Genomic DNA, 24,914 nt, shown 5'->3' on the forward strand with positions numbered 1-24,914 from the left:
TGCGATGGGGGATGGTAACAGACCTCCAAAGGAAATCACCTGCTAGCTGAGCATTACTTTGGGCGTGTGTGGAGGGTAGAAATATTTAAAATGTTGGGTGGGCAAGGGGGAAGCACAGCCGTTAAGAGTGTAGTTAAATTGTGGCGTTGTGTTGCAATCTGTGAAATCATCCCACAATAAAACACATCCATTGTTAATGCTGTGCGCATCAGACAAGCAAACTCTGGAGAGCTGGCGGGCAAGCGGGGGGAGAAAAGAAGAATTAACGGCCTGTTAAGGGCTGATGCGAGACTTCCAAGCTCCCTTCCCCCCGCCCCCATCAGTAACCCCGGTCATATTTTCTGAATCATAATTTCTTTAACCCTGGGGGCGCCCGATTTTATTACACAGGCGGGCCACATACATGTCAGCACAACCTTGCATGGGCCAGCCAGATCCTATGTATTTGAATAAGATTTAAAAGCTCTTTTTTGAACCCTGGTCTTCACCACATCCTCCGGCGAGGAGTTCCACAGGTTGACAGGGTGCTGCCTGAAGCAAAAACCTTCCTTTGGTTTGTTTTACACCTACTGCCTGTTCACTTCAGTGGGTGACCCCTAGCGCGTATGATGGGAACAAGTCAATCCCTTTTCCTTCGTCACTTTCTCCACCCCAGTCAGGATGTTAGAGACCTCTCTCCTGTCCCCCACTTTGTCTCCTCTTTTCCAAGCTGAAAAGTCCACCTCTTTTTCATCGCTCTTCCTCTTGGACCCGTTGTTTCCACCCGGCCCTTTTCCCAGAGGGCGAACCCATTTGGATCTTCACCGCATCCTGCGGCGAGGAGTTCCACAGGTGGGCCGTGCTTTTGTGTGAAGGGGGGAAAAAAAGCTTCCTGCAGCAGCCGCTCCTCGGAGTTGTGAGCTTTTTTTCGGAGCTTTTCCCAGCTTTTCTTTGGAGAGGAGGCGAGCCCCGCGGTGGAGGGGATGGGGAGCAGCAGCGTTCACACGGCTCCGCGTTCACACCTGGGCGGCCCAGATCTGGCTGAAATGCGTTCCTGGAGGGGGATGGGCTCGGATTCAGCCCTGTGACTTAATTTCCCTAATTGCTACCACCAGAGGGCCCTGCTGAGGGCTCTATATGGGGGCGGGACCCGCCGGGCTTAGCTGCTCGCTGGCTGGCGAAAGCTTCCTGGGTCAGCGCTGGCTGCCTGCTGCTTCCCGGGCCCCGCTTTTTGCGCGCCGGCTGCAGGTGAGGGGCGCGAAGGGCCGGGCCGGGGCGCGAACTGGGAGCCGAGCCGAGCCAGGGCCCGAGCCCTCAGCCCTGGAGGGGAGGGGGGAGCCAGGCAGGGGTCGCAGGAGCCACCCGTGGCGGTGGGGGAGGGAGTGTGTGTGTGCGTGTGTCCCGCCTCCCAGCTCCCTTCCGGCAGCCGCGAGGAGACGGTGAGGGGCCGGCGGGGGGAAAAGTGCTGCCCTTGCCTGGGGCGCGCTGGTCAGGGAGCGGGGGGGGGGGGGGACAGGCTGGCGAGGGAGGAGCGGAGGGGGGAGACGCCCTGGTCAGGGAGCGGAGGGGATGACTGGTCAGGGAGCAGCCGGGGCGGGGGGGGGGGGCGCGCTCTGGTCAGGAAGCAGGGGGGAGACACGCTGGTCCGGGAGCAGTGGGGGGAGGGAGGGGGCGACTGGTCAGGGAGCAGCGGGGGGCGGGCGGTCTGGTCAGGAAGCGGGGGGGGAAGGAGGGGGAGACACGCTGGTCCGGGAGCAGTGGGGGGAGGGAGGGGGGCGACTGGTCAGGGAGCAGCGGGGGGCGGGCGGTCTGGTCAGGAAGCGGGGGGGGAAGGAGGGGGAGACACGCTGGTCCGGGAGCAGTGGGGGGAGGGAGGGGGCGACTGGTCAGGGAGCAGCGGGGGGCGGGCGGTCTGGTCAGGAAGCGGGGGGGGAAGGAGGGGGAGACACGCTGGTCCGGGAGCAGTGGGGGGAGGGAGGGGGCGACTGGTCAGGGAGCAGCGGGGGGCGGGCGGTCTGGTCAGGAAGCGGGGGGGGAAGGAGGGGGAGACACGCTGGTCCGGGAGCAGTGGGGGGAGGGAGGGGGCGACTGGTCAGGGAGCAGCTGGGGGGGGGGGGCGTGCTCTGGTCAGGGAGGAGGGGGAGACACGCTGGTCTGGGAGCAGCCGGGGAGGGGCGGTCTGGTCAAGAAGCGGGGGGGGGGGGGGGAGGAGGGGGAGACACGCTGGTCCGGGAGCAGTGGGGGGAGGGAGGGGGCGACTGGTTGGGAGCAGCCGGGGGGGGGGACGCTCTGGTCAGGCAGCAGCGGGGGGCGGGGATGACTGGTCAGGGAGCGGGGGGGGGGGGGGAAGGAGGGGGAGACATGCTGGTCCTGGAGCAGTGGGGGGAAGGAGGGGACAACTGGTCAGGGAGCAGCTGGGAGGGGGCGGTCTGGTCAGGGAGGAGGGGGAGACATGCTGGTCCGGGAGCAGTGGGGGGAAGGAGGGGACAACTGGTCAGGGAGCAGCTGGGAGGGGGCGGTCTGGTCAGGGAGGAGGGGGAGACATGCTGGTCCGGGAGCAGTGGGGGGAGGGAGGGGGCGACTGGTTGGGAGCAGCCGGGGGGGGGGGGACGCTCTGGTCAGGAAGCAGGGGGAGAGGAGGGGGAGACATGCTGGTCCGGGAGCAGTGGGGGGGGGGAGGGGGCAACTGGTCGGGAGCAGCCGGGGGGAACGCTCTGGTCAGGAAGCAGGGGGGGAGGAGGGGGAGACACGCTGGTCCGGGAGCAGTGGGGGGAGGGGATGGCTGGTCAGGGAGCAGGCGGGAGAGGAGGGGGAGACACGCTGGTCCGGGAGCAGTGGGGGGAGGGGATGACTGGTCAGGGAGCGGGGGGGGGGAAGGAGGGGGAGACATGCTGGTCCCAGAGCGGTGGAAGGGCTTGAAAAGCTCCGTGGGGGGGAAGAAGTGGGGATGGGGGTGCGACATGGAGCCAAGCCCCTTCTGAACCCCTCCCCCCACCTCCCACTTCTTTCCCCGACAGGTTGCCGCAGGGTCCCGGCCGCATCTGGCTCCGGATCGTGCCCTGCGCCCGGGACATGGCTTTGGCACAGCTGGGCCGGGGGGTAGCCCAGCCCGTGAAGGTAGGGGCGTTCTGGGGGGGCAGGGATGGGGGGGGGGGACGAATCATCTGGCCCCTCTTGAAATCCAGGGATCACGTCTACTCCACCCCTCTGTGGAACCAAAAAGACGCAAGGCCTAGAAACCAGGAGCTAGGAGGGACGACGGAAAGAACTGGGCTGGTTTAGTTTGGAAAGGAGCAGACTGAGGGGGGACAGGAGAGCCGTTTTCAGGTATCTAAAAGGGTGTCACAAGGAGGAGGGAGAAAACTCGTTCATCTTGGCCTCTGAGGACAGGACAAGGAGCAATGGGCTCAAACTGCAGCAAGGGAGGTTGAGGTTGGACATGAGGAAAAAGTGCCACACCAGGAAAGCCAGGTCACGTGGGGTGAGGTGTGTACTGACTGCACCCCACACTGACTGGGAGAGCGGGGTGCTCCCCTAAGAACAGCCAGGCTGGGTCAGACCAAAGGCCCATCCAGCCGGGGTCCTCTCTGCCGACAGTGGCCAATGCCAGGTGCCCCAGCACGCACACCACTTGTGGAACTCCTTGCCTCAGGATATTGGGAAGACCAGGATGTTCACAACATTCGAAGAAAACCTAGATGCGTTCATGGAGGACCGGTTCATCACTAGTTATTAGGCAGGGGGAGTGACTAGAACAAGGAATCCTCACAGATCCTCCCCTGTCGCCCATTCCCAAACAAACAGGCTTGGGACGCCTTCTCTAGCCATCCTGGCTAGCAGCCATTGACGGGCCCTAACGTTCATGAATCTATCTAGCTCTTGTTTTGAACCCTATTGAAGTCCTGCCCTTCATCCTCTGGCAAGGAGTTCCGCAGGTTAACGGCATGCGGGCATGGCTGCTGGGCAGAACCGTTCTCATCCCCTCGGCTGCGGGGGGGCGACCATTCGTTTTCACAAGCTCTTGGATGCTGGCAGAAATTTCTGGCACTGCCCGGCGTGGGGGGAAATTCTTGGCTCTTCGGAACCTCATGCTGCAGGAGGGGAGATGCGCTGCCGTGGCGTGAATGGGCCTCTCACGAGAGTTTTCACTGGCTTGCCTTTGGGAGCTGCCTCGTACTAGTATGCAGGCAGGGTTGGTAAAACCCAGCACGCCCAGGCTGACGGCTACCTGGTGACCTACAGAAGTCACGCCGCTTGCTGGGCGTAATAATCTGTTCTCTTCTCCTGGGCTAACCAGTGGCAGTAGTAGGCTATTGCCCGCTGAACCGGCTAGGCCAAGAAGTTCCTGTCCTCTGAGGGCTTCCACTTGGCAGAAAGGCCCCCTAGCAGACGGAACCCTTAGCAGTGCTTTTTTTTCCCTCCACACAGTTAACCCGTGGAACTCCTTGCCAGAGGATTTGTGAAGGGCAGGACTCTCATAGGTCTCAAAAAAACCCCAAATCAGGGAGTTAGGGGGTTGCCGAGACTACTGGGGTTAAGCGGGGGTCTCCTTTTGTTGCTCCAGATGCCGGTGACTTTCGAGGAGGTGGCGGTGTATTTCACCGAGGAGGAATGGGCCCTGCTGGACCCGGGCCAGAGAGCCCTCTACCGGGACGTCATGCAGGAGAATTATGCGAACGTGACCTCGCTAGGTAAGGAGGCCTGTCCCGGTGGGTACCAGGAACTTAGGGGCTGTGGGGGGGTCCTGTATGATACCCCCCACGCTAGCTTCTCCTCCGGGGTCTTCCCTTAGCTCCTTCGGTCGGATCAGAGCCAGGACCCGTGAGCGTTTGTGGGGCTAGAAGGAGGGGGATCCAGTTCAGCCTCAGGTTTTTTCCCCACGCGATGGGTTTCCTACCCCGGCCGGGCTGGCTTCCCCGATCCTGCCGGGTTCTGTCTCCCTCGCCGATTCGTCCCAGAGACCGACGGCTTTACAGCTCGCGCGGATCTCAGCCGTGCGTGGCTTTCTTGGCCCCTCCTCTCCAATCCTTTTCCCAGGCGACGTGGCCGAAAGTCCCTCCCGCATCCCTGTCGCCCATGTAGACCGGTTGCATCTCCAGCTATTCTCCGCCGAGATCTGAGCCGGCGGCGGGAAGCCGGGGACCCACGCTGGCTTCCGTCCGTGTTCGGTTTTTTCCCTCCCGGGGTTACTGAAATGACCGGAAAGCCACGGAAGGTGCAGGCTGATGGGGACCAATGTGGATTGCGAGAGCCGGACGCTCACGTCTCTGTCCAGTCCTGGTTCCGTCAGCGCCCCCCGGCTACGTCTAGACTGGCACGATTTTCCGGAAATGCTTTTAACGGAAAAGTTTTCCGTTCAACGCATTTTCGGAAAAGCACGTCTAGATTGGTAGCACGTTTTGCGGAAACGCGTCCGTGGCCAATCTAGACGTGCTTTTCCGTAAAAAAGCCCCGATCGCCATTTTCGCCATCGGGGCTTTTTTGCGGAAAACAAATCTGAGCTGTCTACACTGGCCCTTGTGCGCAAAAATCTTTCGGAAAAAGACTTTTGCCCGAACGGGAGCAGCATCGTTTTTCCGGAAAAGCACTGATGACGTTACATGAGATCGTCAGTGCTTTTCCGGAAATTCAAGCCGCCAGTGTAGACAGCTGGCAAGTTTTTCCGCAAAATCAGATGATTTTGCAGAAAAACTTGCCAGTCTAGACATGACCCCCCCGTGAATTCTAGGCTAGCCGGCAAAACGGATCTACCCTGGGAGGCCGGCGGGTGGCTGACCATCTTGCCCCAGGCCTCGCGGGGGCTCCCAAGAGAAGGTCTGAGACGGGGAGTGCCAGGAAGGGGCCCCCGAAACTGCTTTGCCCCAGGCTCCCAGAATCCTCTGAGCAGCCCGGCACCCCGGGAATTTAAATTTAAACTTTTTTTTAAAGGCGAACATTTATTGAAGACTCCGTCATAACGGACATTTATTTTTATTCGGCAAACTAAAACTTAACTCCGCTGAATTTTTTTTAAATTAACTAAACTTGACTTTAAAAAGCGGCTCGTGATTAAATTGAAATGCAAAGCCACTTTTTTTTTTTTTTTTTTTTGAGACATTAGAGCGTGCGTCGGCACGGGGCCACATTCTGACTTTCATGGCCTGTAGGCACTTCTGCCTTCGTGGGTCCCTTTCCACCATTAACAAAAAAAATTAATAATTTTTAAATACTTCATTTTATTGTTTTTTCTGTTTTAGGCGAAATGTAATAGATTTTTGTGGGCCCTAAAAGTTCGTTTCCCCCCCCCCCCCCGATGGGAGGGGGCGAAAGAAACATTTTCTTCGATCCCAAAAGGTGGTTTTTTTTTTTGTCTGTCCTCTGATTTTTAAAAGAAATTTTAAACATTTTCGTGGGCCCCGAAAAGTATTTTGGGCCCTAGGCATTGTGCCTAATGAATAAGTCAGACCCACGCTTGGCGCACGCCCGGGGCACGCCTATTCCCCAACTCCATCATCCCAGCCAGGGCTTGGTAAAGCCGGGACTTAAAAACCTGTAGGGCTGGAGAGTCCACCCCCTCCCTAGGGAACCCCTCCCAGGGCTTCCCCACCCGCCTCGGGAAATCGTTTCTCCTCCTCCCTCGCCTAGACTTGTTCGCTTGTCTCCGGTTTCCCGGCGTGGGTGGATTTAATTTTGGGCTCGTTCCACCCTGTGCCTGTCCAGGGAAGCATCTTTTCCGGCTGCCATGTCTCGGTCCGGGCAGGGGTGGTGTGGGGGGGGGGGACCGGTGGTAACCTCTCTGAGTCCGGGTTTCAGAGTGGGGGTACCGCACGGCCAGGTTTTCCGGCCGGGGGTGGGGGGAGTTGGGTTCCGTACGCCGACACGGAGTCATGGGCGCGTGAGCGGATGGGGGGAGTTACAGACCTCTCCCTTTCCTCCTCCGCTGCCGTGTCTCCCCCTCTTTCTGCTGCCCCCCAACGCTTCCCAAATACCCCCTCCCCGTTGTCCTGGCTCCTGCCCTTTTCCCTCCCCATCGCCCTCCTGGGACCCGCCCCGCATCCCCTCTGACCCCTGCACCTGCCTTTCCCTTCACACTGTGCCCACCCCCTCTCTAGCCCCCCCATCCCCTCTCCTAACAGCTCCCTCTTCCCACCTGCCCCGCTCCCTCCTCTTCCGCCCATCCCTTTGCCCCCTTCCCCTCCCTGTGTTTGCCCTTCTGTCCGTTACTCACTGGTAGGCTGACTGATATATCGAAAATAACTCCATTTTGCTTAATTTTTTGGGGGGTACCGCAATTTTTAAGTGGCCATGTGAACTGCCCTCTAAAATCGAAATTGAAAGACGATACGCCATTTCGAGCCATCCCTATTTCGAAATCCAATCGAAAGACGATACGGTGTTTGGTTTCAAAATAAGGGCTGGCTCGAAAAGGCATATCGTCTTTCGATTTCGATTTTAGAGGGCCGGGCACATGGCCCCTTAGAAATTGCGGTACAAAAAAAATGAAGGGGCCATGTGTGGGGCCCTCTAAAATCGAAATCGGAAGACGATACGCCTTTTCGAGCCGTCCCTTATTTTGCAATCAAATGCCGTGTCGTCCTTCAATTGGATTTCGAAATAGGGATGGCTCGAAATGGCCGCGCTCCCATTTCACAAAGGCTACGTCTAGACTGGCATGATTTTCCGGAAATGCTTTTAACGGAAAAGTTTTCCGTTGAAAGCATTTTCGGAAAAGAGCGTCTACATTGGCAGGATGCTTTTCCGTAAAAGCACTTTTTGTGGAAAAGTGTCCGTGGCCAATCTAGACACGGCTTTTGCGCAAAAAAGCCCCGATCGCCATCTTACACGAGATCGTCCGAGTTCTTGTGGAAATTCAAGCGGCCAGTGTAGACAGCTGGCACGTTTTTCCGCAAAAGCAGATTTTGCGGAAAAACTTGCCCGTCTAGACACAGCCAAGGGCTAGACTTCAGGCGTCTCTCGGAAGGCGCTTTTCCAGAAGAGATTGTCCGAAAAAACTTCGGAAAGAGAGCGGCTACACTACCAAAGTGTAACGAGAAAGCTATGTGCTTTTTCAAAAGAGCATCCATAGAGATTGGATACTTGCTCGCATTTAAGCTGTCGTCATGGATGGAACAGCCACCAGGGTACCTGTGCTTTTTCCTCTTCTTTCAAAAAAACTCTTCCCCGTACCGACACGCCTTTTTCCCGAAAATGCTTTTTTGGAAAGGCTGCTTCCTTGTAGAATGAGGTGTGCCGCCACCGGGGGCGGGGGAGGGAGGGGAAACCCTGCATGGTTTCGACTTTCTATGGAAGGAACGCAATAGCAGTGTGGATGTAAGTATAATTGGTGCTTAACCGTTCTCAGAGTCGTTATTAACGGTTCACAATCCTGCTGGAAAGGTGTAACAAGTGGGGTTCCGCAGGGGTCTGGTTTGGGACCGGCTCTGTTCAATATCTTCAGCAACGATTTAGATATTGGCATAGAAAGGACGCTTTTTAAGTTTGCAGATGATCCCAAGCTGGGAGGGGTTGCGGCTGCTCTGGAGGATGGGTCATAATTCAAACTGATCTGGGCAAACTGGAGAAATGGTTTGAGGGAAACAGGATGAAGTTGAATAAAGACAAATGCAAAGTGCTCCACTTAGGAAGGAACAATCCGTGTCACACACACAGAACGGGAAGTGATTGTCTAGAGGGAGTCCGGCAGAAAGGGATCTAGGGGTGATAGTGGAACACAAGTTGAATATGAGTCAGCAGTGTGATGCTGTTGCAAAAAAAGCTAATGTGATTCTGGGATGTATTAACAGGTGTGTTGTGAGCAAGACACGAGAAGTCATTCTTCCGCTCTGCTCTGCACTGGTTAGGCCTCCGTTGGAGTCTTGTGTCCAGTTCTGGGCGCCACATTTCAGGAAAGATGTGGAGAAATTGGAGAGGGTCCAGAGAAGAGCAACAAGAATGATGAAAGGTCTAGAGAACAGGAGCTAGGAGGGAAGGCTGAAAGAATTGGGTTTAAGTTTAGAAAAGAGAAGACTGAGCGGGGACATGACAGCCGTTTTCAGGTATCTAAAAGGGTGTCATAAGCAGGAGGGAGAAAACTTGTTCATCTTGGCCTCTGAGGATAGGACAAGCAGCAATGGGCTTAAACTGCAGCAAGGGAGGTTTAGGTTGGACATTAGGAAAAAGTTCCTAACTGTCAGGGTGGTCAAACACTGGAATAAATTGCCCAGGGAGGTGGTGGAATCCCCATCGCTGGAGATATTGAAGAGCAGGTTAGATAAATGTCTATCAGGGATGGTCTAGACAGTATTGGGTCCTGCCGTGGGGGCGGGGGGCTGGACTCGATGACCTCTCAAGGTCCCTTCCAGTCCTAGTATTCTAGGATTCTATTGTTTCTTTTTCCAGGAAAAAGGCCGAAATAGGGATGACGAAAGAGTACGTCGGTTATTTTGAAAACGATTTCAAAATAGCAGCCGTGTTCCTTGGACGTGGGATAGCTACTTTGGGATACCTCTGGTATCCCGAAATAGTATTGCCGCGTAGACGTACCCTAAATCCATGTTTCTCAATCTTTATTTAAAAAAAGTACTCATTGGGGGGGGGGGAGAAAAAATGTAAAAGTACCCCCCGTGCTGTCCATTTTTAGACACACTTTTTTTATATATATACTGTTGCGACACGTTTGTTGAACTTAATCGTTGCCAGGCAGGTGGAGAAATTTTGGGGTGTAAAAAGTACTAAACGAACCAAGCGCCGTCAAACTTAACACAACGTTTCAGATTTCTCCAGTGGGGTGGACAGTCCCATCCTGTCTTCCCCCCCCCCCCCAAACTTTGCTCCACTATGCAGCCCATGATGATAAATAGATTGAGGACCACAGCTGAGAGCAATGCACATGGGGTGGGTGGGGGGGAAAATTGTCATTTTGGGTCTTTTTTTTCCCGTCTAACGCATTTGCCGAGCTGAGGAACCCGCACTCCAACCCAGCTGCGCTATAAACCCGAGAGACGTGCCAAAAACACTTGGCCCTGCATCAAACAACTGGAATTGTTTTCCCGCGGTGGACTTCTGTTGGCGTAAATCGTTGTTGGGTTTTTTGGTTTGGTTTGGGGGGGGGGTGGTTTGGTTTGGTGGGTTTTTTTTGGCATGACTTAAGTCTTCCTTTTCCTGGGTCTTCTAACGCACCAGTTTCTACACACCGCAACAAGCGGAGTGCGGAACGGATGTATCCCAGGGTGACTTAGAGCGGGGACGCTTGGTACCGGTGGCGGTGACGCTGTTAGCCGCAGTGGCTGTTGTGACGTAGGGCGCAAATGCACAATGGCGGATAAAAATGGGCTTTTCTGGTGGTTCATTTTCCCCCTCCCGCCTCCCCAAATTTCCATTCCTTTGCTCCCGTCTCGCACACGAAAATTCACAGTGCAGATTGTACCATTAATGTGCGGCACAAAGTCCCCTCCAAGGGACAGAAGTACCGAACCCGTAAGTCGGGAAAACTCTGCAATCTTCACTGAGGCCTTGCTGCTGCTAGACATTACTAGTCGGGTACCGAGTGGCTAAGCAGCAGAAAAGGACCTGCGGATGAGAAGCTGGAGATGAGCCAACAGGGCGCCCTTGGAGCCAAGAAGGCGAAGGGCATATTAGGTTGCACTGGAAGGAGCATGGCCAGCAGATGCAGAGAAGTGATTGTTCCCCTTTATTCGGCTCTGGGGAGGCCACATCTGGAGTATTGTGTCCAGTTCTGGGCCTCCCACTACAGAAAGGACGTGGGCTTTCACCACATCCTCTGGCGAGGAGTTCCACAGGTTAACAGCGCTTCTTTTGCCAGCAGCTCCAGAGATGTCATTATTCCCCTTTATTCGGCTCTGGGGAGGCCACATCTGGAGTGTTGTGTCCAGTTCTGGGCCCCCCACTACTGAAAGGATGTGGACGCATTGGAGAGGGGCCAGTGGCGGGTGACCAAAATGACCGATGCGGAGAGGCTGAGGGATTTGGGTTTTAGTCTGCGGAAGAGAAGAGTGAGGGGGGATCTGAGAGCAGCCTGAAGGGAGGTTTCAAAGAGGATGGGGAGAGGCTGTTCTCAGTGGGGCAGAACAAGGAGCAATAGGCTCAAGTTGCAGTGGGGCAGATCTAGGTTGGATATTAGGAAAAACGCTTTCCCGAGGCGGGTGGGGAAGCTCTGGGCTGGGTTCCCTAGGGAGGGGGTGGAGTCTCCATCCCTAGAGGTGTTGAAGTCCCAGCTGGACCAAGCCCTGGCTGGGTTGATTTAGTTGGGATTGGTCCTGCCTAGAGCAGGGGTCTGGACTTGATGCCTCCTGGGGTTTCTTCCAGATCCATGAGTAACGCCCCGGCCTCTGTGCTTGCCGGCAAGCACACAAACTGATGACTTGCCCTGTCTTCCCGAAAGCAGGCTTTCTGATGTCCAAACCGGACGTGATCTCGCGGCTGGAGCAAGGGGATGAGCCGTGGGTCCCGGATCTCCGGCACGCTGAGGGAAGCAGGATGCGAGAAGATGCCCGCGAAGGTGAGGGTTTGGATCAAGCGACTTATGAAGTGTCTGTCTCTACCCAGGCCCTGGGAACCTTCTCTCCCCCCCACAATTTCTTCCTTCTCTTCCCATGACGGACCAGGCCGGGTCTCGGCACCACTCAGGGCGAATTGCTCAAAACCCAGGCTCCTTATAGCCCCAAACTGGAGACTTTTCCCAAATACTGACACCGAGCACTTCAGCTGCCAATCCGGCCAGCAGGACGCTGCATGAGCAAAACCCCCCAGACACCCCAGTTCTCCCTATGCCCCCATCAACTCCCCCTTACACACCGGTGAGGGGTTATAGAACCCCATCTCACCTACCCCGAACGGCTCCTCCTGGTCCCAAAGAACCAGCCACAAATCCCCAGTCAATTTACAGACTGGCTGTGTCTACACTGGCAAGTTATTCTGGAAAATCAGCCGCTTTTCCGGAAAAACTTGCCAGCTGTCTACACTGGCCGCTTGAATTTCCCGAAAAGCACTGACGATCTCCTGTAGAATCATCAGTGCTTTTCCGGAAAAACTATGCTGCTCCGTTCGGGCAAAAGTCTTTTTCCGGAAAACTGTTCCAGAAAAGGGTCAGTGTAAACAGCACAGTACTGTTTTCCGCAAAAAGCCCCGATCCCGAAAACGATGATCGGGGCTTTTTTTGCAGAAAAGCACGTCTAGATTGGCCACGGAAAAGCATCCTGCCAATCTAGACGTGCTTTTCCGAAAATGCTTTGAACGGGAAACTTTTTTTCCGTTCAAAGCATTTCCGGAAAATCCTGCCAGTCTAGCCGTAGCCTAAACGTTTATTAACAAAAGCAAGAAAAGGTGGAAAGTCAGGTTAAGGCGAATACGTTACATGCACCGGATCCCCACGTTCTGGATGTAGCCTGTCAGCAGAGATGTTACAAGCGGCTCGCTTAAAAGTCCCTGGTGTGCATCCTATGTCCGGTTGGGTCCGCACATCCTTCCCGGCTCGCTGTCCCTCTTAAGGCTACGTCTGGGACCAGTAGCAAGACTGAAAAAGGAGGTGGCCTCGGGGCATTTTTATATCCCTTCCCGGTGTCTCCCAAGCTGGAGCCGGTCACATGGCCAAGTGACCGGTCTGTGTTTCACATGCCGGCTGCCGTCATGCCCTGGCTGGCTTGCCGGTTTCTAGACACATTCCTCCGGGGTGTATTGGTCACCTTGAAAGCCAGTGCCCCTGAAGCCGTGCTAGTTAGCACCCTCGTTAACCGAACAATCCTTCCTTACAGCAGGCCCACTGCGCTCTCAGGCAGAAAGCAATCTGTCCCAGAACAGAGTCCATATCCGTAACTCCACATACAAAGATCACACACGTCCATGAGTAGCGCTCGTAGACTCCCCAGAACATACCCTTTCATTTGACACCTCACATGGCCCCCTTTGTATCGAATTTGGGGCAACCCCCCTCAGCCCCACTCCCATAGGCGCAGCGCTGACCCGTCTGCCCACTCTAAAATCCAATCAGGTGCCCTCCCCCTCCTACCAGTGTGGCTGTTCTTTTGGGACCTGTTTCTCGTGCCTTCCCACCCATCCTCACACTTGGTTCCCTTCCATCTAACTGTTCTGACGAGATGTGGCTGCAAAACTGGTCCCTCTAGCCCAGTATCCTGTCTGCTGACGGGCCAATACCAGATGCCCCAGAGGGGGTGGACCAAAGACAATGAATGAGCAAGCAATTTGTCTCCTGCCATCCCTCTCCAGCCTTTGACAAAAGGAGGTTGGGGGCACCATTCTTTCCCCCCTCCCCCGGCTAATAGCCTTTTATGGATCTAACCTTTTTCCAGAGGGTTAATACATTTTGAGCTTCACCACGTCCTCCGGCGACGAGTTCCACAGGTGGACTCTGCTCAGAACATAAGAACGGCCATACTAGGTCAGACCAAAGGTTCATCTAGCCCAGTAGCCTGTCTGCTGACAGTGGCCAATACCAGGTGCCCCAGAGGGGGTGGACCAAAGACAATGAACGAGCAAGCGATTTGTCTCCTGCCATCCGTCTCCAGCCTCTGACAAACAGAGGCCAGGGGCACCATTTCTACCCCCTGGCTAATAGCCTTTTATGGGCCTAACCTCCATGAAATTATCTAGCTTCTCTTTAAACTCTGTTCTAGTCCTAGCCTTCACAGCCTCCTCCGGCGAGGAGTTCCACAGGTTAACTACACGCTGTGTGAAGAAGAACTTTCTTTTATTGGTTTTAAACCTGCTACTCATTAACTTCATTTGGTGCCCTCTAGTTCTTCTATTATGGGAACTAATAAATAACTTTTCTTGATCCGCCCTCTCCACACCACTCATGATTTTATAGACCTCTCTCCTATCCCCCCTCAGTCTCCTCTTTTCTAACCTGAAAAGTCCCCGTCGCTTTAGCCTCTCCTCATATGGGACCCGTTCCAAACCTCTCATCATTTTCTGAACCCTTTCCAAGGCCAAAATATCTTTTTGGAGGTGCGGAGACCACATCTGTACACAGTGGTCCCGTTTTTTTTCCGTCTCTTGGGAAGGGTTGGAAGTTTGGCAGGGGGACTGAAATATTTAAGCTTGTTTCACCTCTTCCCCCCCCGGCATGGGAAATTATTCGTGTCTGACTTCTCTCCCTGTCGCAGCAGGTGACTGGATGGGGAGGGACGCCAAGGAGGAAAACCGTGGCCAGAAAGCGCTTAACCCCGTCGAGTTGCATAGGAAGCTATCGGGAAAGTCGGCAGCGGATGCTCCCGTGCTAGAAGATCCCTGCAGGCGGGAGGCTGGCTCGAAAGGGCAGAAGAAAAAGGACTCTGGGAAGGGACACGTTAAATCCTCGCCCCGCCCCACCGGTCCTAGCGCTGCCAGCAAAACCGTGGCCCCGCCGGCGGCCGAGCCGCAGAAACGATGCCGCTACTGCGAGAAAACCTTCAGCTGCAACTCGCACCTCGTGAGGCACCAGCGCGTCCACACGGGGGAGAGACCCTACACGTGCCCCGTCTGTGGGAAAAGCTTCAGTCAGACCTCCCACCTGATCGTCCACCAGCGGATCCACACCGGGAAGAGGCCCTTCCAGTGCAGCGAGTGCGCCAGAAGCTTCAACAGCTCCAGCCGCCTGGTGGAGCACGCGAGACGCCACGGCGAGAAGACGCTGGCCAAGTTCCCGCTGCCGGGGGGGAACCCCCTGTTTCCTGGCTCCCTCAGTATCCAGCTGCCCGTCGCGGGGCTCCGGGGGCAGCTGCAGGTGCCGCTGGTCTGCACCGTGAATCTCTGTTTTCTTCTCCGGCCAGGACCTCTCTTCCTCTAGCCAGTCCGAGGAGGACCCGCTTCCTAGACACTCAAATTGGGGAACCTTTTCCCAGGGGGGCCGCTGTCCTGCCCCCCAAAAAGGCAGTTGTGGGTCACAGCCCCAGGGCAGGGGGCAGAGACTTGGGCCAGAAATGAGGAAGTTGGGGTAGAGGATGGAGGTGATGGTGTCTAACTGGAGGTGCAGGTGGCTGGGGTATGGGGGGCAGAAGGAGATTGGGTGGGGGAAGGGAGTTGGGAGCTGGGGCACGGGGTTAGGGGGCAGGGCATGTACCTTTCTCCCATGGAGTGGGGTTAAGGCATATGCCTCAGCGCTCCCCATCGCCCCCAGGGGGCAGCGCTCCCATGCTGGCTAGTAGGCGTTTCCCAGCAGCTCCCGTTGGCTGCAGTTCTGGGCCAATGGGAGCAGCAGGGGGGCGGGGCCTGCACCTTTCTCCCATGGGGTGGGTTAAGGCATGTTCCCCATCGCCCCCAGGGGGCAGCACTCCCCTGCTGGCTAGTAGGCGTTTCGCAGCAGCTCCTGTTGGCTGCAGTTCTGGGCCAATGGGAGCAGCAGGGGGCGGGGCCTGCATTCACAATGGTGTTTCCTGATCCTCTGCCCTCCTGGTTCCAGCCTGGCGGGAGGAGGGGGGCGGGGGCGGGAAGAGACTCAAAGCTCAGAGCTTTTGGCCTAGGCAGGGGAGATGTGCGGCAGGCCAGGCGAAATCCAGCCTGTTGGGGGCTGGAAACTCCCCACGTCGGCACTGAACAATTCTCCTGTCACTGCGTGATACGTGAGCAAAGCCGCCTTTCTCCCGTCAGGGTCCTGTCTCTCTGCCCTCCGCTGTTCCTGGGGGAGGGGGGCGGTCCCACCGCCTCTGGGGGTGTGTCCTACCAACGCTTTGGGGGCAAGAAGGCTCATAGACAGCGAGGTGATCTAGTGTGACCACCCCGTTGTCATAGACACACACCCGACCTCGGGCTGAGTTGCTGCCGTCCTCACCACCGGGTTTAAAGACTCCCGTTACCGACACGCCGGTCTCGACGTTACCGTAAACCCCATCTGCCCCACGCTCCAGAGGAAGGAGAATTCTGCCGTTCAAAGGTCCTTCCGCCCCCTAAATATGCCCCATCGGCCGGGCCGGCCAGCCGGGACACCATGGCTATGTCTGCACAGGCGGGTTGTTGCGCCATAAGTATGCAAATGAGGCTAAGCGTGGAATATCGCTGAGCCTCATTTGCATACCGAATGAGCCGCCATTTTTGCGGAAGAGGCTCTTGCGCCGAAAGGAGCTGGCTACAGGGCCCCTTCTTGCGCAAGAAAACCCCTCTGGCGCAATGCCGCCACGCTGATAATTTTCGGGACTAACGGCGTTGCGCCAGAGGGGTTTTCTTGCGCAAGAAGGGGCCCTGTAGACAGCTCTATCCGGCGCAAGAGCCTTTGCTGCAAAAATGACGGCTCATTAGGTATGCAAATGAGGATTGGCGATATTCCTCATTTGCATATGTCTGGAAGAACAACCCGCCCGTGTAGACATAGCCAAGTTGTTGGGGTAACGTGGTGGTCTCTTCCTCCAGCTACATCACCGACCCCCTCTTCCCCAACCTGCCCCTGCATCCTCCCTCCTGCCCAGCCCGCTCCTGCAGGGCAGACGTCGAATGCCGCGATGCAAATTTCAGCGACGTCGAAATACCTTCGCTCTGCTTTTAGCGCCCTCTACGCCGCAGGACGTCGAAGGAAGAGCACGCTCTTCTTCCGACTTCCCGTACTCCTCGTACGACGCAGGATTACAGGAGGCGGAGTAAGAGATTCTCCAGCGCGATGTGATTCTGAAATAACGACATGCTACGTAGACACCCCGTGTTATTTCGGAATAACCGTTAATCTGGAATAACACTGCTGTGTAGACGTACCTAGAGTGGGGAGGTGCGGGCGAGGGCTGTCCAGCAGGTTTCTGCAAGGCTGGAAGTAAAGCAAAAAGTATCCCCAATAAAATTTGCAGCAAAGGGGGGCGTAAATCACGAAGAGCTCAGCTTGCTCTCCATATCCCGAACAGACACGAGGTTTACGTTACGGTCAAGGCCGGCGTCTCGGTAACTGGAGTCTTTAAACCAGGAGGTGAGGACGGCGGCGACTCAGCCAGAGGGTTGGGTGGGGGCGTGTCTATGACAAGGGCGGGGCGGAAGGCGGTCTTTGGAGCATGCCCGTTATTTCGAAATCTTTCGGGCTCGCTCAGCCTCAGCCCAGGAGGAGGAAGGGATGTTTGGGGAGAGTGCGTTCTTTCGAAATAAGGGCTCCCGTTTCGAAATAAACGATTTCAGAATAACATCAAAATCAGAGATGCAATTGGCATCACTCAACTAGCGTAGCTCAGTGTTTCTTAAGCTGTGTGCTGTGAAGAACAGAATTCAAAATGGCTGCCCTTAAAGGGGCAGGCACACTTTTTTTTTTTTTGGGCTTAACAAAATCCTTGGTGTTCCCCATAAACATTGTTCGGTATTCCTCCGTCTTAAAAAGTTTACGAAACACTGGCGTCGCTTATTTCGCGTGACGGAGCAGTGCAGACGCACCCTCGGTGAGCGGGCCACGAGCCAAGCGGCTGATCTTTGGATGCGGACAACGGCAGAGGTGTGGATCGAGACGGGAGGAACGGGGCCGTGTGTGCAGGTGGGCGGCACGCGGTTCTGGGAAGCGGGGGTGGTGGACAAGATCTCCCGGGGTGCTGATCCTGGGGGGGGCATAATACCCCTGAGAAGTGTGGGTCTGGCATTTTGCATTTGGTGGGGGGGCGCAGGCCTGGGGGAGTTTTGCGCTGACCGGCGGGGGCGCCGGCGGGCAACGAATGAATAAAAGGCCAGGAAGGCTCTTGGGGTCGATTTTGCTGGGGGGGGGGGAGAGACGGGCTCGGAATCGACAGCAAGGAGGTGGGGGGGGAGGGGTCTGAACTTGATTCTCCGAGCCACATACCATAGAAGTTCATGAGCCGGGGGGGGGTGCATCCCCTCCCCCAGTTCCTGCCCTAAGGGTGGGTCTGAGGACCCCCACGCCCTGCTGGGCAGAAGCCCCCACCCAGCTGCCCCACGGCAAGGCAGTGGTCCCAAGCGCCTCCCCCCCCCCTTGCCCTAGTTGGACAGACGGCGAGTGGGGGACAGACGGCGAGTGGGGGAAGGGTTCGGGTGAATTCAGTCTCAGAGGGGCACGATGAATTAGTCCGGATCCGCAACCACGAGGAGGAGCCCTGTGGTACGTCCGAGCAGCGGTGGGGGAGGGTAAGTCGCCGGGGGGGGGGGGGCGGATGCGGCTCTCGGCTAGCCTGGATCCGGCCCCCGAGGTTCAGGGCTCCCCCGCAGTGGGGCACCCCACGCTGGTGGCTTGGGGGGCAAACATAAGGCCCCTGGTGGGCCGAGGGGGAGAGGAAGCGGCCGGGAGTTGACATTTCTGGGTGCGTTAACCAGGGGAACTGCAGGGAGCAGGGGGGTGGGGCGGGAGACGGAGAGCCTGCAGGGAGGGGGGAGGTCGGATGAGGGCGGGAGCCGGGAACCTCCCCCAGCATCATCCCCTCTTCCCCCCCAAGCCGCCGCGCAATTTCCCCCTGCGATGTGGCAGAGTTCGCCCTCCCCCCCCGGCCCGTCCATCCCTGGATCACAGAGTTGGCAGACACCTCAAGTCACTGAGTCCAGCCCCGACCCAAAGCCGGACCCGCCCCGACTCCATCAGCCCAGCCAGGGCGCGGCCCCCCTCCTGCACCCCAACCCCCAGCCTGGAGCCTGTACCCCCTCCTGCACCCCAATCCCCCACCCAGAGCCTGCTCCCGCACCCCAACCCCCAGCACAGAGCCTGTACCCCCTCCTGCACCCCAATCCCCCACCCAGAGCCTGCTCCCGCACCCCAACCCCCAGCAGAGCCTGCACCCCCTCCTGCACCCCAACTCCCAGCCTGCACCCCAGCCCAGAGCCTGCACCCCCTCCTGCACCCCCTCCTGCACCCCAACCCCAGTCCACAGCCTGTACCCCTTCCTGCACCCCAACCCCCAGCCTGGAGCCTGTACCCCCTCCTGCACCCCAACTCTGAGCTTGTACCTCTTCTGCACCCCAACCCCAGTCCACAGCCTGCACCCCCTCCTGTACCCCAACTCCCAGCCTGTACCCCCTCCTGCACCTCAACCCCCACTCCACAGCCTGCACCCCAGCTCTGAGCCTGCACCCCCTCCTGCAGGTCGAACCCCTTATCTCCAGCCTCCCCCCAGAGCCTGCACCCCCCAGCCCGAATCCTGGCGCCCCAAGTCTGAATCTATTCCCCTCGGGGTGGAAAACAGGGCGCACCAGCCAGGGCCAGGGGTGCACGGCGGGGCCGGACGACGGGGAAGGCACCTCGGGAAAGCGTGACCGGCCATTCGCAGACGGTGCCCGACCCCTCGCCGAGATAACAAGCCACAAACACGAACTTTTCATTCTTTTATTCGTCTAAGAGCAGCGGGGAGGCGGGTCCTCTCCTCGGCTGAGCCTGGGGAGGGCACGTCCATACCGTACGGAGGGTAACCTCCTGAGACATCTCGATGAAACTCTTCCGGGGGATCATCTGCCTGCGTCTCCCCACGGCTTCTAGTTCTGGCCCGTACCCGACAAATTCAGCTGCCACCGTTGCAGAAAAACGGCAGCAGGGTGGCACCTCTCTGAACCAGAACTCTCTGGTCCGGCAACCTCCGTAATCCGGCACGACCCCGGAAATTCCTGGACGAGAACGCCCCGGGTAGGAGGGCTGGTGTCGTGGCAACAGCAGCCCAGGAGGGGGAAAGATGCAGGAGAGAGGTGGCAGGCTGAGGGGTTAGTGGCAGCAGGCCTTCCCTCATCTGGCAAATTCTCTCATCCGGGACCCGTCAGAGGGAGTGAGAACAGGGAATCAACCAGTGATCCCTCCCCTATCACCGATTTCCAGACATACAGAGGCTAGGGACACCCTAGTCATTGATGGATCTATCCTCCACGACTCTATCTAGCTCAATTTTAAAATCCTAGTCTTCACCACATCCTCTGGCAAGGAGTTCCGCAGGTTAATGGCGCGCTGCGTGAAGAACAACGGCCTTCGGTTTGTTTAAAACCTGCTGCCTCTTCGTTTCATGGGGTGACCCCTTCTCCATGTGTTCTTTTTGCTTTTGCCACACCAGTTCTCCGGTCTGAGGTACATCGACGTTCTCTGTAAACGGTCAGTAATCCCGTCCCGTCCCACCCTTCTTATTCCATGAGCTCCACAGACTGGATATCCCGGGACCCTGCACCCGACTGCTTCTGGTTGCCAGCCCCAAATATTGAATTCCTCCGTTTCCTACCCATCATCCATCCCTCCCTCCACCCCCGTTAACATCTGCTCCCCTGGGAATCAAACACACTGGGATTTGGGGAGAGAAGGATTTACCAGCCCTCAGGGGCACCCCACTGCGGAGAACAACTCCTGTTAAGTGAGCGAGGGGCTCGTGGAAGAAGCAGAGTGATGGAGACAGGTCTCTCGAGCAGCATTCCTTAAACTCTGTCCCCCAATAATTCCTGCTGCGGGCCCCGTAGCCTGTAGCACAGTGCTTCTCAAACTGTGTTAAGGCAGTTGGAGGTGTGCTGAGCACAAAAAAGTTCAAAATGGCTGCCCTTAAAGGGGCAAGCAATCTTTTTTTTTTTTTTTTTGCTCAATAATTCCCCCCTCCCGCCCCCGTTTTTTTGGCTCAACAAAAAAAATCCTTGGTGTTCCTCATAACAAAAACAATTATTGTTTGGCGTATCCTCTAGCACAGTGTTTCTTAAACTGTGTTAAGGCAGTTGGAGGTGTGCTGAGAACAACAAAGTTCAAAATGGCCACCCTTAAAGGGGCAGGTGACTTTTTTTTTTTTGCTCAATAACGTTCCCTCTGACCCCTTTTTTTTAATCAATAATTTTTCCCTCCCTCCTTCCCTTTTTTTTTGCTCAATAACGTACTTTCTGACCCTTTTTTTAATCCATAATTTTTCCCTGTCCCCCCCCCCTTTTTTTTGCTCAACAAAAAATCCTTGGTGTTCCTCATACCAAAAAAATTATTGTTCGGTGTAGCCTCCAGCACAGTGTTTCTTGAACTGGGTTAAGGCACTTGGAGGTGTGCTGAGAACAACAAAGTTCAAAATGGCTGCCCTTAAAGGGGCAGGCAACTTTTTTTTTTTTTATTGGCTCAATAACTCCCCCTCCCCTTTTTTTTCTCAACAAAAAATCTTTGCTGTTCCTCATAAAAAAAATTGTTTGGTGTTCCTCGATCTTAAAAAGTTGAAGAAACACTGCTCTAGAGTGAATATAAGGCCCAAGGTTTTTTTTTGTGTGCTAATCTTGAAAGGGCAGGAACGGAGAGAGGGACTTTCCAGAGGAGTTCTCATCTCTTCCTTTGTGCAGTCTTTAGACAGGGGTGGGGGACTTAACGCCCGGGGACTTAACGCCCGGCTTGCCTGGATTCACTGATGTCGGGGTGAAATCAGGAAACGGTCGATTTTTATTGCGGCTACGGACTGGAGGGGCACGGAGGGGTCTCTGCGATGTGGATTCTCTGGTGTTTAAGAAGGTGAGCGTTGCGATTGAAGCTTTTCCCACACTCGGCGCACTTATAGGGTCTCTCGTCCGTGTGGGTTCTCTGATGTCTGATCAGGGACGAGCTGACACCGAAGCTTTTCCCACAGCTGGTGCATGTATAGGGCCTCTCTTGCGTATGGATTCTCCGGTGGGCAAGCAGGGTGGAGCCCATCTTGAAGTTTTTCCCGCAGTCGGGGCAGGCGTACGGCTTCTCTTCCGTGTGGACTTTCCGGTGCGTGCACAGGGAGGAGACCACGCTGAAGCTCTTCCCGCATTCCCGGCACGTGTAGGGTTTCTCCCCGGTGTGAATCCTCCGATGCCGGACGAGGGCTGAGCTCACGCGGAAGTTTTTCCCGCACTCGGGGCAGTGGAAGGGTCTCTCTTCGGTGTGGAGTCGCTGATGGAGGAAGAGGGCTGAGATCTGGTTGAAGCTTTTCCCGCAGTCGGGACATTGAAAGGGTCTCTCTCCCGAGTGGATTCTCTCGTGGTTCAGAAGGCTGGCCCTCTCCTTGAAACTTTTCCTGCAGTGACAGCATCTATAGGGTCTCTCCCCCGTATGGATTCTCCGATGCGTATTCAGGGAGGAACTGGCTCGGAAGCTTTTCTCGCAGTCGGGACAGGCATAGGGCTTCTCCCCCGTGTGCACTCGCCGGTGTCTCACGAGGGTCGAGCTCATACCGAAGCTTTTCCCGCAGTCAGCGCATGGGTAGGGCCGCTCCCCGGTGTGGACCCGCTGATGTTCGAGGAGGCGGGAGCTGCGAGTGAAGGTTTTCCCGCAGCTGAGGCACTGGTAGGGTTTCTCCCCCGTGTGGGTTTTCTGGTGCAAAGTGAGGGCGGATTTGTCGCGGAAGTTTTTCCGACATTCGGGGCAGGTATAGGGCCGCTCTCCTGTGTGGATTCGGTCGTGCCTCAGGAGGTCGGAGCTCCGTTTGAAGCTTTTCCCGCACTTGGGGCATGCGGTTTTGCTCTCTCCCGTGGAGACATTCTGCTGGACGGGGGGTCTTTTGCGGTTCTTGCAGCCTCCTACGTAATGATCGGATTTAACTACTTCCTGCACTGGGAGATTATTCGGAGGGCTCTCTGGTCGGTGCTGGTTCTCGCGAGCTGTTTCCTGCTCACGACTCGGGGACCCATTTCCTTGTGATCGTCCCAGTAACGCCCGGTGCTGTTCCCCTTGTTTGGGACCGTCCTGCGGGGAATTCGCCTCCTTGCACTTTTTCATCATGCCCTCGCCTGCTGGGAGAGAAAGAGAATCCAGACGTGAGTTATTCACGGGGTGGAGGGTGGGGAGACGGGTAGAGAAACTTCAGAAAGGGGGCACAGTTAGCGCTGGTCGACACGAGGACTTTATTTCGAAGTCACCCACCCTTCGGTCGACTTAATAAGCGGCGCGTCCACACACCCACACCCGTTCTTTCGAAAAAAACTTAATTTGAAATCTGTCCTCCCGCTTTTCGTCAGGAGTCACGCCCATTCCGAAAGAGCGATTTCAAAATCGCGGCCGTGGTGCCGCTATTTCGAACTAACGACCCTCCGAAGTCTTTCAGACTAATTACGCCCCAGCGCTTCTTGGGGTTCTAAGTCGAAATAGAACCTGCCTCGGACTAATGTTGAGGCTTCCCCTAGTTTGATTTTGTGAAATCGGGAGTTAAGACGAATGTACCCATTTTGAAATAGTTTCGTAGGGCAGACACGGTCTTACTGGGAGAGTGGAGGGAGGGAGGAGGACACACATGAAATGAACTACTGAGAGATTTAAAAGAAATCAAAATCCCCATCATTTTTCCCCCCAGAGAACAGAGAGGATGGAATTTCCACATCCTAGCTGAGTGTTTCTTAAACTTTTTAAGACCAAGGAACACCAAACAATATTTTTTTTTTATGAGGCACACCAAGGATTTTTTTGTTGAGCAAAACAAGCAAAATAAAGGGTCCGGGGAAAAGTTACTGAGTCAAAAAAAAAAAAAGAAAAAAGGGGGTGGCCTGTCCCTTTAAGGGTAGCCATTTTGAACTTTTCTGTTCTCCAACTGCCTCGTGGCTCACCGCTGTGCCACGGAACACAGTTTAAGAAACACTGGCCTATCTGAAGGCTCCGGTGGAAAGGAATTATTGACAGCTGTCAATCAGGGTGGGCATGAAGGCGTGAGGGACATCTGCCATGTGGATACCATACCTGCTAGGCAGAATCCAAGCAGTTTCCGTCGTTCTGCAATTGTTTGTGAGTTGGTTTAAACCCGTGTTTCTCAACCAGGGGGACGAGTACCCTTAGCGGTACTCAAGAGACGTCTGGAGGATATGTCCACACCACTGAAGTTTGGAGAAAACTGACGCTTTGGTTGAAGTTTGACAGCGCTTTCTTCGTTTGATACTTTTTACACCCAAAAATGGCATGGCCCGCCCGGCGACGATAAAGTTGTTTCAACAAATGTGTCGCAATGGTTGACATTTTTTTTTTGTGAGTCTGAAAACTTTAGGTACTGGGGATACTTATAATTTTTTTTTTAAAAAAAGGCATACTTTATATACAAAAAAAAGTTGTGAAACACGGGTCTAGACTGCACGCTTCTTTCGGAAGACGCTTTCTTCGGAAGAGACCTTCCGAAAAAACTTCTGGAAGTGCGTCCACAAAAGTGCATAGAAAAACCGATCATCTTTTTTTTTCAGTCCACACTGAACGGACGCTCTCTCACATGTCAGCTGTGATTGCTAAAGACAGAGTGGCCACCAGGTCACCTGCGCTTTTTCCTCTTCCCTCTTCTTCTGAAAGAACTCCCTCTTCCCCGTCCACACATTCCTTTTTGGGAAAGAGCTCTTTCGGAAAAAGGCTTCTTCCTCGTAGAAAGAGGATTAGCAATGGCGGAAAAAAAACCTCTCTGTTCTTTCGACTTTGTTGCGGAAGTACACAGTTGCAGTGTGGAGGTTCGTCCCGTTTTGTCGGAAAAGCAGCCATTTTTCCGACAAAACTCTGTAGTGTAGACATACAGGCTGTGTCTAGACTGGCATGATTTTCCGGAAATGCTTTTAACGGAAAAGTTTTCCGTTAAAAGCATTTTCAGAAAAGCGCGTCTGGATTGGCAGGACGCTTTTCTGCAAAAGCACTTTTTCCGGAAAAGCGTCCATGGCCAATCTAGACGCGCTTTTCTGCAAAAAAGCCCCAATCGCCATTTTCACGATCGGGGCTTTTTTTGAGGAAAACAAACCCCTGCTGTCTACACTGGCCCTTTTGTGCAAAAGTCTTTCGGAAAAAGACTTTTGCCCAAACGGGAGCAGCATTGTATTTCCGGAAAAACACTGACGATCTTACATGATCGTCTAGACACAGCCACAGTGAACAAGTGAAATGAGGGTGAATTAGGATGACAAAGAAATATTCCACAGGTTGCTTTGTTCTTTCCAATTTCTTATTCATAGAAACATAGAGCTGGAAGAGACCTCAGGAGGTCATCAAGTCCAGCCCCCTCCTGAGGCAGGACCAATCCTAACTCAATCAACCCAGCCAGGGCTTTGTCAAAAAAAAAAAAAAAAAAAAAAAGACTGCCTGTCCCTTTAAGGGTGGCTATTTTTAACTCTATTGTTCTCCACGGAACACCTCCAATTGT

At 55.4% G+C, this 24,914-nt stretch overlaps 2 protein-coding genes across 6 annotated transcripts in view; one reads left to right on the top strand and one right to left on the bottom strand.

The window, feature by feature from the left end:
* Nucleotides 1–1,082: 1,082 nt before the first annotated feature.
* On the top strand, nt 1,083–17,103 carry LOC106731675 (zinc finger protein 707-like). 5 transcript variants are annotated; one of them, XM_089771408.1, is made up of 5 exons: nt 1,083–1,227; nt 2,997–3,096; nt 4,544–4,670; nt 11,360–11,476; nt 14,100–17,103. In XM_089771408.1, the coding sequence occupies exons 2-5, from the start codon at nt 3,052–3,054 to the stop codon at nt 14,759–14,761; spliced, it is 951 nt and encodes a 316-aa protein (XP_089627534.1). In that variant the 5' UTR covers nt 1,083–1,227; nt 2,997–3,051; the 3' UTR covers nt 14,762–17,103. The 5 variants fall into 5 exon arrangements, with proteins under 5 accessions (XP_089627534.1, XP_089627537.1, XP_089627536.1 ...); XM_089771411.1 differs by having other exon boundaries at nt 14,103–17,103; XM_089771410.1 differs by having other exon boundaries at nt 11,363–11,476.
* A 2,078-nt stretch (nt 17,104–19,181) lies between these two features.
* The window catches only part of LOC106731284 (uncharacterized), a 28,084-nt gene continuing 22,351 nt past the window's right edge, over nt 19,182–24,914 (bottom strand). The window contains exon 7 of the mRNA XM_089770526.1: nt 19,182–22,551. Within this exon, the coding sequence (XP_089626652.1) occupies nt 21,248–22,551 (1,304 nt within the window). The 3' untranslated portion in view covers nt 19,182–21,247. The remainder of the gene's footprint in view (nt 22,552–24,914) is intronic.

This window comes from Pelodiscus sinensis, chromosome 19 (genome assembly GCF_052426305.1).
Source record: "Pelodiscus sinensis isolate ZL-2025 chromosome 19, ASM5242630v1, whole genome shotgun sequence".
In the NCBI taxonomy this organism is placed as follows: domain Eukaryota; kingdom Metazoa; phylum Chordata; order Testudines; family Trionychidae; genus Pelodiscus; species Pelodiscus sinensis.

What these genes read in the sequence shown, in the direction of transcription:
- LOC106731675 (XM_089771408.1), top strand. Translation starts at nt 3,052, where the DNA reads ATGGCTTTGGCACAGCTGGGCCGGGGGGTAGCCCAGCCCGTGAAG. An exon ending in GGGTAGCCCAGCCCGTGAAG is followed by an intron (nt 3,097 to 4,543) that starts GTAGGGGCGTTC and finishes TTGTTGCTCCAG; the next exon opens with ATGCCGGTGACTTTCGAGGA. An exon ending in TGCGAACGTGACCTCGCTAG is followed by an intron (nt 4,671 to 11,359) that starts GTAAGGAGGCCT and finishes TCTTCCCGAAAG; the next exon opens with CAGGCTTTCTGATGTCCAAA.